This window comes from Pollachius pollachius, assembly GCF_949987615.1.
Source record: "Pollachius pollachius genome assembly, chromosome: 9".
Taxonomy (NCBI): Eukaryota; Metazoa; Chordata; class Actinopteri; order Gadiformes; family Gadidae; genus Pollachius; species Pollachius pollachius.
Window position 1 is genome coordinate 23,694,234 of NC_136942.1, and position 20,308 is coordinate 23,714,541.

General features: G+C 45.9%; 2 protein-coding genes across 2 annotated transcripts; both read left to right on the top strand.

Moving 5' to 3' along the window:
- Positions 1 to 6,629: 6,629 nt before the first annotated feature.
- LOC307080741 (rhombotin-1-like) lies at positions 6,630 to 12,318 on the top strand (the record flags this gene model as incomplete). Its single annotated transcript, XM_079743606.1, has 5 exons — positions 6,630 to 6,648; positions 6,936 to 7,149; positions 9,495 to 9,620; positions 10,026 to 10,134; positions 12,225 to 12,318. The coding sequence occupies 4 exons, from the start codon at positions 6,630 to 6,632 to the stop codon at positions 10,129 to 10,131; spliced, it is 465 nt and encodes a 154-aa protein (XP_079599732.1). The 3' UTR covers positions 10,132 to 10,134; positions 12,225 to 12,318.
- A 1,359-nt stretch (positions 12,319 to 13,677) lies between these two features.
- ric3b (RIC3 acetylcholine receptor chaperone b) lies at positions 13,678 to 20,220 on the top strand. Its single transcript, XM_079743875.1, has 6 exons — positions 13,678 to 13,864; positions 14,268 to 14,491; positions 15,669 to 15,747; positions 16,358 to 16,451; positions 18,313 to 18,437; positions 18,746 to 20,220. The coding sequence occupies exons 1-6, from the start codon at positions 13,747 to 13,749 to the stop codon at positions 19,222 to 19,224; spliced, it is 1,119 nt and encodes a 372-aa protein (XP_079600001.1). The 5' UTR covers positions 13,678 to 13,746; the 3' UTR covers positions 19,225 to 20,220.
- The last annotated feature ends 88 nt before the right edge of the window (positions 20,221 to 20,308 follow it).

Below are 20,308 nucleotides of genomic sequence, written 5' to 3' on the forward strand. Positions count from 1 at the left end.
GAATGTTAGAACAACAGGTTAAACACAACATGGTTCTAACGGGACGGAATGTTAGAACAACAGGTTAAACACAACATGGTTCTAACGGGACGGAATGTTAGAACAACAGGTTAAACACAACATGGTTCTAACGGGACGGGCTGTTAGAACAACAGGTCAACCACAACATGGTTCTAATGGGACGGGCCCGTTAGAACAACAGGTTAACCACAACATGGTTCTAATGGGACGGGCCCGTTAGAACAACGGGTTAAACACAACATGGTTCTAACGGGACGGAATGTTAGAACAACAGGTTAAACACAACATGGTTCTAACGGGACGGAATGTTAGAACAACAGGTTAAACACAACATGGTTCTAACGGGACGGGCTGTTAGAACAACGGGTTAAACACAACATGGTTCTAACGGGACGGAATGTTAGAACAACAGGTTAAACACAACATGGTTCTAATGGGACGGGCCCGTTAGAACAACAGGTTAAACAAAACATGGTTCTAATGGGACGGGCTGTTAGAACAACAGGTTAAACACAACATGGTTCTAACGGGACGGGCTGTTAGAACAACAGGTTAAACACAACATGGTTCTAACGGGACGGGCTGTTAGAACAACAGGTTCAATACAACATGGTTCTAACGGGACGGGCTGTTAGAACAACAGGTTCAATACAACATGGTTCTAACGGGTCGAGCCCAAATAACAGGTTCAATACAACATGGTTCTAATGGGACGAGCCCCAACAACAGGTTCAATACAACATGGTTCTAATGGGACGAGCCCCAACAACAGGTTCAATACAACATGGTTCTAATGGGACGAGCCCCAATAACAGGTTCAATACAACATGGTTCTAATGGGATGAGCCCCAATAACAGGTTCAATACAACATGGTTCTAATGGGACGAGCCCCAATAACAGGTTCAATACAACATGGTTCTAATGGGACGAGCCCCAATAACAGGTTCAATACAACATGGTTCTAATGGGTCGAGCCCCAATAACAGGTTCAATACAACATGGTTCTAATGGGACGAGCCCCAATAACAGGTTCAATACAACATGGTTCTAATGGGACGAGCCCCAATAACAGGTTCAATACAACATGGTTCTAATGGGTCGAGCCCCAATAACAGGTTCAATACAACATGGTTCTAATGGGACGAGCCCCAACAACAGGTTCAATACAACATGGTTCTAATGGGACGAGCCCCAACAACAGGTTCAATACAACATGGTTCTAATGGGACGAGCCCCAATAACAGGTTCAATACAACATGGTTCTAATGGTACGAGCCCCAACAACAGGTTCAATACAACATGGTTCTAATGGGACGAGCCCCAACAACAGGTTCAATACAACATGGTTCTAACGGGACGAGCCCCAACAACAGGTTCAATACAACATGGTTCTAACGGGACGAGCCCCAATAACAGGTTCAATACAACATGGTTCTAATGGGACGAGCCCCAATAACAGGTTCAATACAACATGGTTCTAATGGGACGAGCCCCTATAACAGGTTCAATACAACATGGTTCTAATGGGACGAGCCCCTATAATAACAGGTTCAATACAACATGGTTCTAACGGGACGAGCCCTAACAACAGGTTCAATACAACATGGTTCTAACGGGACGAGCCCCAACAACAGGTTCAATACAACATGGTTCTAACGGGACGAGCCCCAATAACAGGTTCAATACAACATGGTTCTAATGGGACGAGCCCCAACAACAGGTTCAATACAACATGGTTCTAACGGGACGAGCCCCAATAACAGGTTCAATACAACATGGTTCTAATGGGACGAGCCCCAACAACAGGTTCAATACAACATGGTTCTAACGGGACGGGCCCCAATAACAGGTTCAATACAACATGCTTCTAATGGGACGAGCCCCAATAACAGGTTCAATACAACATGGTTCTAACGGGACGAGCCCCAATGACAGGTTCAATACAACATGGTTCTAATGGGACGAGCCCCAACAACAGGTTCAATACAACATGGTTCTAACGGGACGAGCCCCTATAACAGGTTCAATACAACATGGTTCTAACGGGACGAGCCCCAAAAACAGGTTCAATACAACATGGTTCTAATGGGACGAGCCCCTATAATAACAGGTTCAATACAACATGGTTCTAATGGGACGAGCCCCAAAAACAGGTTCAATACAACATGGTTCTAATGGGACGAGCCCCTATAATAACAGGTTCAATACAACATGGTTCTAATGGGACGAGCCCCAATAACAGGTTCAATACAACATGGTTCTAACGGGACGAGCCCCAATAACAGGTTCAATACAACATGGTTCTAACGGGACGAGCCCCATTAACAGGTTCAATACAACATGGTTCTAATGGGACGAGCCCCAATAACAGGTTCAATACAACATCTAATGGGACGAGCCCCAATAACAGGTTCAATACAACATGGTTCTAATGGGACGATCCCCTATAATAACAGGTTCAATACAACATGGTTCTAACGGGACGAGCCCCAATAACAGGTTCAATACAACATGGTTCTAATGGGACGAGCCCCAACAACAGGTTCAATACAACATGGTTCTAACGGGACGAGCCCCAATAACAGGTTCAATACAACATGGTTCTAATGGGACGAGCCCCAATAACAGGTTCAATACAACATGGTTCTAACGGGACGAGCCCCAATAACAGGTTCAATACAACATGGTTCTAACGGGACGAGCCCCTATAACAGGTTCAATACAACATGGTTCTAATGGGAAGAGCCCCAATAACAGGTTCAATACAACATGGTTCTAATGGGACGAGCCCCAACAACAGGTTCAATACAACATGGTTCTAATGGGACGAGCCCCAATAACAGGTTCAATACAACATGGTTCTAATGGGACGAGCCCCAATAACAGGTTCAATACAACATGGTTCTAATGGGACGAGCCCCTATAACAGGTTCAATACAACATGGTTCTAATGGGACGAGCCCCAATAACAGGTTCAATACAACATGGTTCTAATGGGACGAGCCCCAACAACAGGTTCAATACAACATGGTTCTAATGGGACGAGCCCCAACAACAGGTTCAATACAACATGGTTCTAATGGGACGAGCCCCAACAACAGGTTCAATACAACATGGTTCTAACGGGACGAGCCCCAATAACAGGTTCAATACAACATGGTTCTAATGGGACGAGCCCCAATAACAGGTTCAATACAACATGGTTCTAATGGGACGAGCCCCAATAACAGGTTCAATACAACATGGTTCTAATGGGACGAGCCCCAATAACAGGTTCAATACAACATGGTTCTAATGGGACGAGCCCCAACAACAGGTTCAATACAACATGGTTCTAATGGGACGAGCCCCAATAACAGGTTCAATACAACATGGTTCTAATGGGACGAGCCCCAATAACAGGTTCAATACAACATGGTTCTAACGGGACGAGCCCCAATAACAGTTTCAATACAACATGGTTCTAATGGGACGAGCCCCAAAAACAGGTTCAATACAACATGGTTCTAACGGGACGAGCCCCAATAACAGGTTCAATACAACATGGTTCTAACGGGACGAGCCCCAATAACAGTTTCAATACAACATGGTTCTAATGGGACGAGCCCCAAAAACAGGTTCAATACAACATGGTTCTAATGGGACGAGCCCCTATAATAACAGGTTCAATACAACATGGTTCTAATGGGACGAGCCCCAATGACAGGTTCAATACAACATGGTTCTAATGGGACGAGCCCCAATAACAGGTTCAATACAACATGGTTCTAACGGGACGAGCCCCAATAACAGGTTCAATACAACATCTAATGGGACGAGCCCCAATAACAGGTTCAATACAACACGGTTCTAATGGGACGATCCCCTATAATAACAGGTTCAATACAACATGGTTCTAACGGGACGAGCCCCAATAACAGGTTCAATACAACATGGTTCTAACGGGACGAGCCCCAATAACAGGTTCAATACAACATGGTTCTAATGGGACGAGCCCCAATAACAGGTTCAATACAACATCTAATGGGACGAGCCCCAATAACAGGTTCAATACAACATGGTTCTAACGGGACGAGCCCCAATAACAGGTTCAATACAACATGGTTCTAACGGGACGAGCCCCAATAACAGGTTCAATACAACATGGTTCTAACGGGACGAGCCCCAAAAACAGGTTCAATACAACATGGTTCTAACGGGACGAGCCCCAATAACAGGTTCAATACAACATGGTTCTAATGGGACGAGCCCCAACAACAGGTTCAATACAACATGGTTCTAATGGGACGAGCCCCAATAACAGGTTCAATACAACATGGTTCTAATGGGACGAGCCCCTATAACAGGTTCAATACAACATGGTTCTAATGGGACGAGCCCCAACAACAGGTTCAATACAACATGGTTCTAACGGGACGAGCCCCAATAACAGGTTCAATACAACATGGTTCTAATGGGACGAGCCCCTATAACAGGTTCAATACAACATGGTTCTAATGGGAAGAGCCCCAATAACAGGTTCAATACAACATGGTTCTAATGGGACGAGCCCCAACAACAGGTTCAATACAACATGGTTCTAATGGGACGAGCCCCAATAACAGGTTCAATACAACATGGTTCTAATGGGACGAGCCCCTATAACAGGTTCAATACAACATGGTTCTAATGGGACGAGCCCCAATAACAGGTTCAATACAACATGGTTCTAACGGGACGAGCCCCAACAACAGGTTCAATACAACATGGTTCTAACGGGACGAGCCCCAATAACAGGTTCAATACAACATGGTTCTAATGGGACGAGCCCCAATAACAGGTTCAATACAACATGGTTCTAATGGGACGAGCCCCAATAACAGGTTCAATACAACATGGTTCTAATGGGACGAGCCCCTATAACAGGTTCAATACAACATGGTTCTAATGGGACGAGCCCCAATAACAGGTTCAATACAACATGGTTCTAATGGGACGAGCCCCAATAACAGGTTCAATACAACATGGTTCTAACGGGACGAGCCCCAATAACAGGTTCAATACAACATGGTTCTAACGGGACGAGCCCCAATAACAGGTTCAATACAACATGGTTCTAACGGGACGAGCCCCTATAACAGGTTCAATACAACATGGTTCTAACGGGACGAGCCCCAATAACAGGTTCAATACAACATGGTTCTAACGGGACGAGCCCCAATAACAGGTTCAATACAACATGGTTCTAACGGGACGAGCCCCTATAACAGGTTCAATACAACATGGTTCTAATGGGACGAGCCCCAATAACAGGTTCAATACAACATGGTTCTAATGGGACGAGCCCCAATAACAGGTTCAATACAACATGGTTCTAATGGGACGAGCCCCAACAACAGGTTCAATACAACATGGTTCTAATGGGACGAGCCCCAACAACAGGTTCAATACAACATGGTTCTAACGGGACGAGCCCCAATAACAGGTTCAATACAACATGGTTCTAACGGGACGAGCCCCAATAACAGGTTCAATACAACATGCTTCTAATGGGACGAGCCCCAATAACAGGTTCAATACAACATGGTTCTAACGGGACGAGCCCCTATAACAGGTTCAATACAACATGGTTCTAATGGGACGAGCCCCAACAAAAGGTTCAATACAACATGCTTCTAATGGGACGAGCCCCTATAACAGGTTCAATACAACATGGTTCTAACGGGACGAGCCCCTATAACAGGTTCAATACAACGTACGTCTTCTAATGTGTTCAAATTCCTCTTCCTCTTGTCAAGCATATACACGAATACGCGTACCACACACGCACGCACGCGCACACACACGCACGCACACGCACCCACACCCACATACACACACACACACACACACACACACACACACACACATTCCGACTTCGTTGGGGGGGAGGGGGGGGGGGGGGGGCAGAAGATAATTGGTGTCCTTGGAGTTGAATAAGCTCATTCCAAAGCCCCCCCCCCGGCTGTCCTGCAGTGTGTGAGCGGCTGAGCAGTGAATAATTGATTGAAAGGCGGTGCGGGGAGATGGGGGGAGATGCGAGCATAATGACTTTATATAATTAGTACCCCACTGTGGGAGAGCGCTGCCGAAGATGAGGAACTCTCGCTATTACGCACGGATCGGCCAGTAGCTCTCCTCACCTCTCTAACAGGGACCAGTGGGATCGGCCAGTAGCTCTCCTCACCTCTCTTACAGGGACCGGTGGGATCGGCCAGTAGCTCTCCTCACCTCTCTAACAGGGACCGCTGGGATCGGCCAGTAGCTCTCCTCACCTCTCTAACAGGGACCGGTGGGATCGGCCAGCTCTCCTCACCTCAACAACACGAACTGCTGGGATCGCCTTTCTCTTAAGTGTTTTTTCCCCGAGGCCGAGCGTGTCATCCGAGGAACCAATTTGGTTTCGGCCCATATACGTTTGAATCGGCCAACAACGAAACGATGGCGTTGTCCTGCAAGAGAGCATCTCACACCCCAACTTCAGTTTGAGTTCCGTGGAGCCAGAGAAGAAGAGCAGTGAAGCCGCCTATTGCTGCTCGTCTTCACAGTTTCTCCGAGGATCGACCGGTTGTCCGAGCGGGTCTGGGCCATGGTGCTGGAGCAGGACAGTGAGTATGACCACTAAACATCCACACACTGGAACACTCCGACTTTTTGTGCCGTTGGAGTTCCTGATGCAACAGGACTTGGGCTGAGACGTGGGCTTCGTACTAAATACATTGTTTCTTATATCAAGGATTTCCCCATTCACCGTGTTTGGAGGCAGGAGTTTGATGGTCCTTGCAGCTCTTTTCCACCCGATTGTTCAAGTTTGGTGATAGGTTGGGATAGACATCGGAATGTCTCTGTACTCTGCTTCTATACAGTCTAGTTTCATGTGGTGTCTGCCCTCCAGGTGTGGCCCTCGTTTCCGTACGTTCGAGGGAGAAGCCGAGAGGTTGCGCCGGGTGCAACGGCAAGATCCTGGACCGGTTCCTGCTGCAGGCCCTGGACCTGTACTGGCATGAGGACTGTCTCAAGTGCGCCTGCTGCGGCTGTCGGCTGGGGCGGCTTGGCTCCACCCTGTACACCCGGGCTAACCTCATCCTGTGCCGCCGGGACTACCTGAGGTAGGTGGACCGTGCATGCTCGTCCTCTGTTCATCTGCATAGAAGATGTAAGGCAAATCGACTGATGCATTTAATGATTGATAATAAGGAAATCGAATTAAGGACTCCCATATAATTAAAGTATAATAGCCTACAATTTGTATATTACTGTCAACTACACCAGAAAGCACTACTTTCAAGGCCAACCTGCTGCAGTTTTTCATTTATGCCATTTATATTTATATAACTATATATTTCTGGCCCATTTTTCAAGATATGTAAGGGGTCATTAGTTAGAAAGCGAAAAGTTAAAAGCTATAAAGTAACGTCATTTCCTGTCTCGTAGCATTTATAGCGTTCCAGTTCGTCTTTGTGATTTGTGTCATGTCATTGGCTACTCATTGTTATTGTTAGCTACATTAGCCTCTTTAGCTAACCAACTCGAAAAACAATCAACACAACTTTACATTGTATTGCAAGCACAGCAAGACCGTGCAATGCATAAAGTGTGCATAAGTGTGTAAGAGCATTTCAAATTGACATTAAAATGACCAACGTGGTACAAATACAAAGAAAATAAATATCTTTATGGGCGCAGACATTTTTGTTGTCGAGTCGCCTGACCGAACTGGGAGATTTCCCTTCTTGCAACTCGGAAGGCTGGTGTCCGAGGCATCTGGGACACACCATCAAACAAGGTTCTAGTCAAAGAGAAGTTTAAGGGGGAAAGTGTAAAGAAACTTTAACAATCCCATGAAGGCGACAGAAAAAATACAACATTCGCCTGTGGAAAATTGGGTTTCTACGGATTCTTCTGCGGCAGCAAAAGTCTTCTCCTAAAAAACGTTTATCCAGAAACAACAAATATCCATACGTTTTTATAGTTTTCTTTTATCACAGACACATATATTGGTAGTAACATCAGCTGATAAGAACGCATCACACTAATACACCCGTGTGACCTTCTGATGAAGACGGAAGTATATCCGTCGAAACATGTCAAGGTAAAGAAAATAACATCTACCGATATATGTGTCTGTGATAAAAGAAAACTATAAGTATTTATCTCAAGTGTAGACACAATGAATGCAATACAACTAACAAATATCCATGTTCTCCCCTGGTGGGAGGGGGGGGTGTCAGGTGAGGCAGACCTCCTGATACGTGCTTTGCTGAGCTCATGTGTTGGTCTCCTGTACTTCTCAAATCCAGCTGGAGCTAGTTGAGGCTTAGTCTCTCATTAGCTGAGACCCAAACCCCTTCTGACAGTTCAATTGGGCGGATTGCCTCCTGTTTTTCTCATCATTTCGAGGGTGCAGAGCCGAAAGCCTTTGAAGAGTGGGATTAAGACCATGTGATTTATTTTAATTGGACCATTAGTGGAGAATTAGCATTTAGCTTCATACCCTCGTTAAGGAGCAGGAGAGAAGAAAAAAGCACAACCAGGTGCCTGCTAAGGGGGTTAATGCAGCTCGTTAGATGGGAACATTTCTGCTAATTAGCGCCGGCTTTTGTTCTCTCATTTGTCACTGGCTCGATGACGTCGTGGAGACATGCTTTCCTCATCAATCTTTTAACAGACGTGTGTGTGTGTGTGTGTGTGTGTGTGTGTGTGTGTGTGTGTGTGTGTGTGTGTGTGTGTGTGTGTGTGTGTGTGTGTGTGTGTGTGTGTGCGTGCGCGCAGCTTATACACAGCGAGAGATTGAACAACTCGCAATTAGCCCTGCTTGATTCAAAGCGCATTCATTAAGCGTACATAGTTAACTTTATAGGGTTTTATCTAAAGCTGCTTGTGTTTCCTATAAGGAGATCATTCCCTGCTTCTGGACTAATTGTACTTTAGATGTGTGGCTATTGTCAGCAAAAAATGCCTCATTGAGCTGCACAGACGCTATATGCTCTCACAGAGCTACCATGGTCTGTTTGTAGATACAACAGACTCAACCTGCCCCTGACAACAGCAGTGTTTGGGGTCTGGAACATGACCTTAGACACCATGGCTATGTGTGCTTTCTGAAAGGCTCTCGTGTTCAAACTTACTTTGGGTTTTACTTCCTAATTTGTAATGGGGTCACTTCCTGTGCAGCTGCCTGACTATCCATCACAGTGGCATGGTCAGTAGGTAGCTGGGGGTCTCATTGCAGGCTGGTGGAGGTTCGTCCAGGCTAACAACCTCATGACTACCCAGAACATAACCTTTTACAATTCATTCTGCCGAGCAAACAATAAACGTTTCATCAGATATGAGCACAAACCCTTTCCATAAAGCAAAGTATGATTATACATTGATAGTGATTTGAGTGTGACCCCAACAACCCTCCACCCTGATGTTTAATGGCCTGGGGCATGTTGTGTTTCCCCTGCAGTCTGTTTGGGGTGACAGGGAACTGTGCAGCCTGCAGTAAGATGATCCCTGCGTTCGAGATGGTGATGAGAGCTCGGGACAATGTCTACCATCTTGACTGCTTCGCCTGTCAGCTCTGCCGCCAGAGGTAAGATTAGGGCCGGTCATTAGCCCCCCAGATCAGGTTCTCCTGGTGTGTGTGTGTGTGTGTGTGTGTGTGTGTGTGTGTGTGTGTGTGTGTGTGTGTGTGTGTGTACAAGGGGTGTACAAGAGAGCTGTGGAAGGCATATGAGTAAGCTCCAACCTAATTGTAAGCCCATTCTAATCAGGCTGTGATGATGAGGCACTGCCACTCTGCATAGCTCTACACTAATGCTGGTGTAAGTAAAGGATTGGCTGCCCTAATTGAACAGAGTAAGTCAGAACAAGAGCTTGGATTTTTTTTTTTTTTCAGGAATAGTTTTTTTTGTCAATAGTTTTAGTTCTCCGCTGGATGTTCTTCCGAGGCCACAGCGTTTTAGAATGTGTTCTGTTGAAACCTTTCTCTCCACAGACTCTGTGTGGGAGATACCTTCTTCCTCAAGAACAACATGATCCTGTGCCAGGTTGACTATGAAGGCGGCCGTCTTAATGGCAGCACTGACAGGCCGTCACAATAAGAGGTACAGTTGTATACCTACTAGAGGGATAACAGGAATGTCTTTTCTCTCTCATACTAGAGTCTAAGTCCTTCTCCAAAGACAAACTCCCAGGTTTGGCTGCTGAAACTGGGTGGAAACAATTTGATTTAAAAAAACAGTAGAATCAATTCAAGTCTTTAAGGTGTTATTCACCACACCCTTTCATCTGGTTCCACTTCTACCTCTCAGGCCGCTCTCAGTTCATCAAACTAAAGTCCTTCACTTCCCAACCGTCCTCCGACACCACAGGTGTTCCCCAGGGCTCGATCTACCTCCTCCCTTCCGTCGCTATAACATTCCCATTCACCTGTACGTGGATGACACCCAGCTCTACCTCTCCACCAAACCTGACTTCCTCCATCCCTTCCTCCATCACTCCTTTCTAAATGTCTTTCCGACCTAAAACCCTAGCTTCGGTGGGGAGGCGGGCTCTGTGTTGCGCCCATGGGGGCTCACGTTAGACCCTAACAAGGACCTTGTGAACCAGGGAAGTTCCAACTCCGCTTGAAATGTTTTAGTTTTTATGAAAGCATTGGCGGTTTTCATTCACGTGGGTGCAGACACACTGCTCGACAAAGCCATTCAGCTGAGTCAGTGCTATTCAGCCTCTTGCACAAGTTGGCGGGATGTTGATTAAATCATCCGAGTCGCCCGTAAACACAAGCATGTTGGTACAGAGAGGATGCATCCTCAGGGAGATTCTCCACTGATTCCGACCGCTCCCACTCCCTGCAGCAGGGGAAACACCCCCAGGAACAGAGACGCTGAGACATATGGTGCTCTCACAGAGTCGAGAAGTGAAGACCTCCTGAAAACAGGCCTCTATACAGAGGAGATGGTCTGAGCAGCTATGAGGCAGTATGCCTTCGAGACCCCGGTACAATCCTTTTCCCGGTCCCTCTTTTCATCTTGTTCTCTCTCTCTCTCTCTCTCTCTCTCTCTCTCTCTCTCTCTCTCTCTCTCTCTCTCTCTCTCTCTCTCTCTCTCTCTCTCTCTCTCTCTCTCCTAGAGCTTAGTGATGGATCCAGATTCTTGATACCTTCATCCAGTCTATAATGCTCTCAAACAGAACAGCTGTTTGAGAGCATTATAGACTGAGAAGTTCTGATGCAAATCATTCTACACAGCATTTGATTGTTGCTGATGATGAGAGCCATTACCCATGAGCGTCTAGTGTGAGGGTGTTTGAACTCCAGCCCCAAGGTTCTGGGTGAATCCCCAATGTCTGCATCCTGGACTAAGGCCTTAACCCGACCTGCTGCTGTATGAAGTATGGATCTGAATCAACTGTTTATGGACCTTGTATATCAACGTTGTAGGTACATACAGTTGACATAGTACAGGTCTTTGAACAACAGTAAAGGTAATATTCTGGTGGTCAACGAGTCAACTATTTCGGCATGTTGCAACATTACAAACAATGCGGATACAAGACCCATAAGCTGCCTACCAGGTTCAAGGTAGGCGGTTCAAGGTAGGCGGTTCAAGGTAGGAGGTCAAAGGTATGAGGTTCAGGGTACAAAGCTCAAGCAGTGCTGCAGAAAGGGAACACCTAGAACCTAATATGGTCGCTGGTGTGTCTCTAAGGATGAATAGATATGGGGGGGGGGGGGGGGCTTTTTCAATTTATGTCAACAAGAACGAACAGCATACAGGGTTTCATTAGCTGGAGAGCCTTACACACACACACACACACACACACACACACACACACACACACACACACACACACACACACAGAAGGACGTGCTCTTCAGTGAGTTGGTGGGCTTAATGCTGCAGAGAGAGCGGTGTCGTTTGCAGCTGGTGGATCATTGTGCTTGTGTTTTCAATATCATGTACCGTACTACATTATCACAATAGTACATTTATTCATAGATACAATATGAAAATTATACATCTAATATCATAAACCACAATAGGGGCATTAGGGAAATGAATCCTAGAATGATTAGCAATACCACTAATGTTGTTGGATCATTCCCCTGTTAGAATTGCGTGGGCGTGACTCTTATTCCCCTTAGGTCTCCTGAGGTGAACCCCTGCTCAGCCACTTCCCACTCTCTCTACAGCGCCTGTAGACTGGAGTCAGGAGGGACCATCATATCGTACCGGCTGATGAAGACCAAGGGCTCCTCAACACAACACAGCTTAAGTTCTGCGTCAGCTACTGGTTCTACTGGTGGTTTCTGCGGCTGTTTCTACTGGTGGTTCTGCGGCTGGTTCTACTGGGCTACTGCTGGTTCTACTGGTCTACTGCTGGTTCTACTGGTCTACTGCTGGTTCTACTGGTCTACTGCTGGGTCTACTGGTTCTACTGCTGGTTCTGCTGCTGGTTCTACTGGTCTACTGCTGGTTCTACTGGTTGTTCTGCTCCTGGTTCTACTGGTCTGCTGCTGGTTCTACTGGTCTACTGCTGGTACTACTGCTGGTTCTGCTGCTGTTCTACTGGTATACTGCTGGTTCTACTGGTCTACTGCTGGTTCTACTGGTTGTTCTGCTCCTGGTTCTACTGGTCTGCCGCTGGTTCTACTGGTCTAATGCTGGTTCTACTGCTGGTTCTGCTGCTGTTCTACTGGTCTACTGCTGGTTCTACTGGGCTACTGTTGGTTCTACTGGGCTACTGCTGGTTCTACTGGTCTACTGCTGGTTTTACTGGTTGTTCTGCTCCTGGTTCAACTGGTCTGCTGCTCGTTCTACTGGTCTACTGCTGGTTCTACTGCTGGTTCTGCTGCTGTTCTACTGGGCTACTGCTGGTTCTACTGGTCTACTGCTGGTTCTGGACACATTGGACTACAGGCATTCTAAAGCCATCCTGAGAAAGCCTTGGTTTTCTCCATGGGATCTGATACTGGTGATGTCATACCAGGGGGCTCTTCACTGGGCTGGGGGGGTGTTCTTTCTGACGCTTGGTCCTTGAAGGATCAGTTCATTGATTGACTGAAGGCGTAGCACTGAGGAGCCGGTTCTCTTCGTAGTGGCCCCCCTTTGTAACAGATTTAACAAGTTCAATGTCAACCACATTTGAAATGCAAACTATATATTCATTATTTTAATGATGTGGTCATTTGCTTTATGCTATAAATAAGTTTAATGTTATTACCAATTGCAGTCTGCCAAAGTGCAGACCGCAAGTGCAATAAAAAGAAAACAAACTTTTGGTCTCATCGATTAACATATTTAATTGGAAAGTGTAATGAACACTCTCCTTTCTGTTACACAATTGAACGAACTAGAAATATACATTTAAAGTAACGGGCCCCGACTAACATCAACATAGACTCTGCCCTAACTCACACCAACACATACTAACACCAACACCCAACTAACACTAACAGGGGAGGGTTTATTGCCCTATATATATATATACATATACATATAATATAAAAATATACATATATATAAATAGTCGAAGAACGAGACTGTAGCGTCCCCCAGTGGCAGAGTGTATGTACTCCGGCGGTGTCCATGTCACCCCCGTCAGCGGACTACGGAAGTACACTGAAGGTGGAGACGCAACACCGGAGAAGGCTATCTCTGACGGTTCATGATCACGGTCCTTTGTTGTTGAAGTGCACGGAGTTCAAATTCAAGATGTCGATGTCGACATTTCAGAAAGTGACCCTTGCATCATGTGTTGTGCTTTGCGTCGCTTTGCTGCTCCCTAAAATGCTTTTGTCAAGGGGGAAGAAGGATGCTGAGCGACCCGAAGGTTGGTTTCCTCTCATGCTACCTTTATTGAAACGGGGACATAAAAACGTGAGTGAGCGGAGAAATGTATTTCCACATGTTGGGGATTTTTAAAACCCTTGACGAATGCGATGGTACAAGCTGTGACAACACGGTGTCACCTGCCTCCTGTTGTTACACTTTCCTCCCTCCAGGGGGAGCAGTACTCATCTATTAACATAGGACTATTTTATTCACTCCGCTTCCTTTTAAAGAAGAACATTTCAACAAATGACGTATCATTCGGCCTTTTCATTGGGTCATTATCAGTAGCAGGCTTCCTTTTCGGTGAACTTTTAAAAAAATATATTTTTTCTATTCTGTTTGTGTGATTTTAAGATAACCCCACCCTATAACCGATCCCTCCTCCAACCATTCCCACCCAGGCCATTTCCCCCCAATGACGCCCCGCAAGGGGTCTGCTGACGGGAAGGCCCAGAGACCCACAGGGGCGGCTCAGTTCTCCAGGGCCCACAACACAGAGGCCATCGCCAGGGCAAAGGGGGCCAGCGCCGGGCCCGGGACGGGGGGCAAGTCCAACCTAGCAGGCCAGATCATACCCATCTATGGCTTTGGGATCCTGCTCTACATCCTCTACATCCTCTTCAAGGTGATCCCCGAGAGCACCCTCCCGTCGAGCCACCGGGGCGGTCACCCTCCTGTGTAGAGTTACCCCAGAATGGACACGGCGAGAGGAGCTTCCAGAGCTCTGCACGATAGCTGTCCGCTGCGCCCAGGCTAGCAGCTAGGTTGGGCTTCTACGCTTAACTAGTTTGCTTTGTATTACAGCGACTTCTCAATGCCTTCATGGATCACATGGTCCGGTTATTTTGACCTACAGACTTTCTAACATTAATCTAGTGGGAAATGCCATTAGGGTGGGGTACGGTTCCACCAGCGGAGCGGTTCCGCTCCGCTAGAGTCAGGAATGAGCAGTGTTGGGAACGTTACTTTCAAAAAGTAATTAGTTATAGTTACTCACTACTTGTTCCAAAAAGCAACTGAGTTAGTAACTGAACTACTCTATAATAAAAGTAAGTAGTTACCAAGGAAAGTAACTATTTGCGTTACTGTAAAACAAATAAAGTTGCTATATGTCAAAGAATTTGGATTTTTCTGAGCAGTTTTCACTTGGCCTTAATGTGTTAGATGGTTGAACTGCTCCTTCAAGGCCCTGATATGCTTCCAACTGAATTTCAATTGCTTGGTTGCAAAGGCTGTGGAACATCTGCTGAATACTACAGAAAATGCAAACTTTTCATCGGATTGCTCCAGACTCGCCATTTCTGCTGCTTCATCAAATCTGTTTGGTGTCTGCGTGTGTGTGTGTGTGTGTGTGTGTGTGTGCGCGATGCGTGTGTCCTGGCTTGTGTGTAAAAACACTGGCTCCGATTGGCTACCATGAAATCATGACTCTGCCTTAGCCAATCATAATCTCTTATCTCGTTGTGTTCGGATTAAGTTTATTCAATCAATTCATAGTAACGCACCGCATTGAACGTACAGTAACGGTAACAGTGTTGTAACGACGGAAACAGTAATTAGTTAGATTACCCCGTTACTGAAAAAATAACGGCTTTACCTAACGCCGTTCCTTTAAACGGCGTTATTACAAACACTGCAAATGAGGAGCTCGCCATTGACGCACCATGTCGGTGTCTCAAATGACTTGCCACACAAAAAACTTATTATATAAAATTATATAATGGAACATGGAGACAGAACTGCAGCGGTTTCCTGAATTGGGTTCATTTTAATAACTTCTAAGAACTTTTTGTATGTCTCAGATCACATCAAAGGGAAGCAGCACCCCGACAGAGAGCCGATTCCCTCCAATCAAATCTGAGAACACCAAGAGGAAGATCAGTGAGTATCCCGCCCCTCAGAAGATGTTGGATTGAAGCAGAAAGTCACTTAATGGTCACTTGAAAGCTGATGTAGGACAGATTAGAGAAATTTTAAGAGAGCAAGCTTTTGAAACAAAACAACCCAAAGGCCGTCCCACACCTATCTGCTCCCGCCCCCTTGATTTCTCTGCTATTTAGAAGTGCTTGTGCAATCAACCAACTTTGATTGACAGGCAAAATGGATTCCTCCAACCACTGATGGGAGAGAAGCCTTGGTTGGTCAGATATTAGCCCTGGGATTGTGATTTGAAGTGTCTCATACGGAGGCAGGTTAGATTCAGAAACAGATATTAACACAGCACATTTCCCTTACTGAAAGCTCACGGATGGTTTGGTGAATTCTAACAAATTACATTCAAATAATACATCTTACCTTTATTGAAACGGTAGAAAACATCTTAAATTACTAGTTTGGTGTTATTCTTAAATTAAACGTGAGTCAGCTTTGACTGAATAGCTACTCTCTTTAAAATGAATCTCTGGAGGTCTTGAGATCCACTGAATATATCCTCTTCATTGATCTGCTTGTGTGTGTGTGTGTGTTTGTGTGTGTGTGTGTGTGTCTCCAGCCGACTTTGAGCTGGCCCAGCTGCAGGAGCGGCTCAGGGAGACGGAGCAGGTGATGGAGAACCTGGTGTCGGAGGTCAACCTTGGTCCACACAGGTGACCATCCCCGACCCCTCTGACCTCACACCTCAGCTCTGAAGCTTTGCTCTGAGGCGTTCAAGCTTAAACATTAGTGCTGTCAGTTTAACGCGTTATTAACGGCGTTAACGCAAACCAATTTTAACGGCGTTCATTTTTTATCTCGCAATCTTTTTTGGCTTGGAAAACATTTTTTCCAAACAAGTTTTTTCACCTGCTGTCTAGCAACAACTTGTCATGTTAGAAAAACTACAACACTGTACCGGATCTAGCTACACCGGAAACAAAACAACAAGCACGCCGCACAAACTTGTTGGGGCAAGCAAGGATACGGAGCGGGGGAATAACTCCTTAAAAGTGTGTGTGTGTGTGTGTCACTCTGTTCGAGCCTGCATGAGAGTTCAATGTTGTCATTAACTGTTACGTCTTTCTGACCAATCGCAGTGCAAGGCCCACCTGGGGTGTACCACTTCAGGAGGGGCCGCTGAGTTACTCCCCTCTAGACAAAATCGACTTGGTTGCGACGTTGACAGTTTGTGAGTGTTGCGTCTGTTGAGTGAGTGGGAGGTTGCGGGCGCACAGCTCAGGCTGCCGGACGGCGCTGCAAGGAACTATATAAACGCAATATTGTTATCCCGCAGTAATCAGCCCGACAGCCCCGAAACGTTAACGGCCCACCAGGAATTCTCCCGACTCTCCCGATTACCACTCCGTCACCGCGTGTGTGTGGGTGTGTGTGTGTGTGTGTGTGTGTGTGTGTGCGTGTGTGTGTGCGTGTGTGTGTGCGTGTGTGTGTGTGTGTGTGTGTGCGTGTGTGTGTGGGCGTGGGTGTTATTCGATAGCCTGCTAATGTGTATAGGCCTACGTACGGTAGGAATACTGGAATTCATACTGAATTAAATAATAAATGTAGTAATAGTATTTCCCATCTTGCTGAGCAAGGGTTTTGTTCGAAAGTTCAGTGATTGAAACAAATAAAGGCCTGGGCTATTGACGTTTTACGGTAGGCCTACCACTGTCATGCACCTCCCTGATGTCAAGTGGACCGGGTTGAATTCACTGCGGGTCTTTCTTCTTATATCCATCTTACCAAATATATTTTATTACTGTCCTTCTCTACACTCTCTGATCCCACTAAAAGGCTAGCAGCACGAAATCAAGGGATATATAGAATAGAAAACAATGTGTGATTAATATCGATTAATCGCGAGTTAACTATGACATTAATGCGATTAATCGCGATTAAATATTTTAATCGCTTGACAGCACTATTAAATATATCTAATGTACTCAGTGTTTCCCACACATTGACGAGACTATGGCGCACCACCACAGTTTAATTTCGGCCGCCATAGTTTCAATAAAAGAATATAAAAAAATTAAAGCTGCAAGCAGCATTTTACGGGTGCCAAGCCTAAAGCCGACCAATAACACACTGTCAGACCATTAAGACCCTAACAGACCATTAAGACCCTGACGCAGACCAATAACACCCTGTCAGACCATTAAGACCCTGACAAAGACAATTAAGACCGTTTTTGACTGGTTGACAATGCTGGAATAGCCTCAGCTTGGTTCAGTTGATGGGCGAACAAAATTTCATGACCGTACGTCAAAAGGGTGAGGAGTTATGATTCTTTAAAGCTTCCAATTGATCGCATTGCGCCCCCTATAGTCCTATTTTGATGAACTTTAGCCTGGTTAACCTTGATCAACCATTTGCTGAATCTGAGGTGGCAAACTCGTACGGGTTGTACTACTCAATCCCAAAAGGACGATGAGGTTAGGCGAGAAAACTCCAAGCGTTACTGCATGAGGCTCAGTGGGATGCTGCGATTGGTTCTGAGAGCTGTGAGCGTGCTCCTCCTCTTCCTCCCAGGGTGAAGAGGGTGAGTGCTGACCAGGAGGAGAGCCTCCTGCTTCAGCTGAGAGAGATCACCAGGGCCATGCAGGAGGGCCATCTGGTGGCCCCACAGGAGACAGACCGGCAGCACCACTGTAAAGGTAGAGACACTCCTACCAGGGACCTCGTCATCATGAAAGGTTCTACATGAGACGTGTTCATGATGTCTGCCCCCATTTCAAGACACTTTACCCATTCAGTGTGCTTTGCTTTCAATGAGTATGTGTTCACCTCAATCTAGCCTATGTTTGACAGTATAGGATGACCTACAGGCCAATGGGGTTCTAATTGCCATACGATATTAGATGATTGTACACATTATCACCATCTGTTTGGTGGATTTCCAAAGGAAGATGACGTAGCATTAAGAGAAGGGTACTCAAGCTTGTGTCTGCGGTTGTTTAATCAGATGATCCAAAGGACTACGGGCAGAGCTGTCCGTACCACCACGACCACGCAGGCCACAGCAGCCCACCTTCAGAGCACGAGGCTGAGAGGAGGGAGCCTGGAGATGAGCCCGAGGAGAGCAACCTCTCCATGGATGTAGAGGCCAAAGCAGAGGCTGACCACCCTGACACACTTAACACAGAGGATGGGAGACAAGAGCTTCTCCCTGCAGCAGCAGAAGCAACAGCGGATGTGTTCAAACCGCAGGGCCGAGAAGGTGGGAAGGATCCAGACGATCATCAGGATCCGGATGCTCCTCATGATCCGGTGGTTCCTGAGGATCCCGACGTTCCTCAGGATCCAGACATTCCTCACGATCCGGAGGTTCTTCAGGATCCGGAGGTTCCTGAACTCGAGTGCCCAGCAGACACGCCCACAGCAGGCTCCGTCCATGTCAGACGGAGGACCAGAAGAAGGAAAGGCAAGAAGGACTCGCACTGACAGTACTTGTGATCTAGCGTCTACCACCTCAATATTGAAACCAACTTCTTAAGACTGTGGCAAAGGTGTCATCTGCAACTAGTGCTTCCAGCTTACAGACAGGGAAATCTTTTAGTGTTGACTCCATGTTGTCCAGGGAATCTTTTGTAAGGATCAGGGCTGCCTAATTGACTGTCTGTTCCAGCGTCTCTCTCTCGGTATCCCATGTCCTGAGTCAGTGTCCACCTTCTCAAAACGGTACATTCCAAAGTGCTGTAACTCATAAGGTTACCATAATCCACAACTCTTTTTGTAAATATTCCTCTACCGTCATTATGGAAGTCTACACTGGAATTATGTTACTAACCTTTAAATTATGTATTTATATTATTAATCTGATCTCTATTGATATAAAACTTGATGCCATCACAATGGTCGATCAACTACAAAATAGAAATAAAGTTGGCCTATCACAGTGCACACTACTGTACATAGATAAATATTGCCATGTTATGTAAATTAGGAGATTTGTATATATACAGCTCTATTTTCATGATGCTTCAGTCATGCTGAAAATAATATACAGAGACGCTTACCATTCAAAATACAACCAGTGGAAGAGGCTGGGACACAGACCATGAGTATTCAGACAGCAACGACCCACACAACCTGTAAAATACATTTCACAGGAAGCCCATCATACTTGAAAAGCAACGATACATTTTGTTCCCATGCCCCTACCCCATGGTGCAATAGTAGATAATGTGCAAAGTTACAGATACACTTCAGAAAGCACAATACTACGTTGTTGAAATGAGTTAGCATTTTGAGATCCCACACCTACAGAACTAGGGTATCTAAGCAGCAACACTTAGGTCCCTGTTAGAGCAAACAAACATCTGCAAGAATGGCATGCCCCTTTATAGACGAAGAAGGCAGGCAGCCGAGACCTATTCTGTTGATAGATACTAAGGTTAGTCAATTTAGAAAAAGAAATCTGGCCTATCTCTTCAAAGAAATGGCATGAAAAGTTATTTGATTTCTCCTTCAAGTCCGACACTTTACCTCGACACTATCTCCCTGATTACAAGACCATGGTCAATAT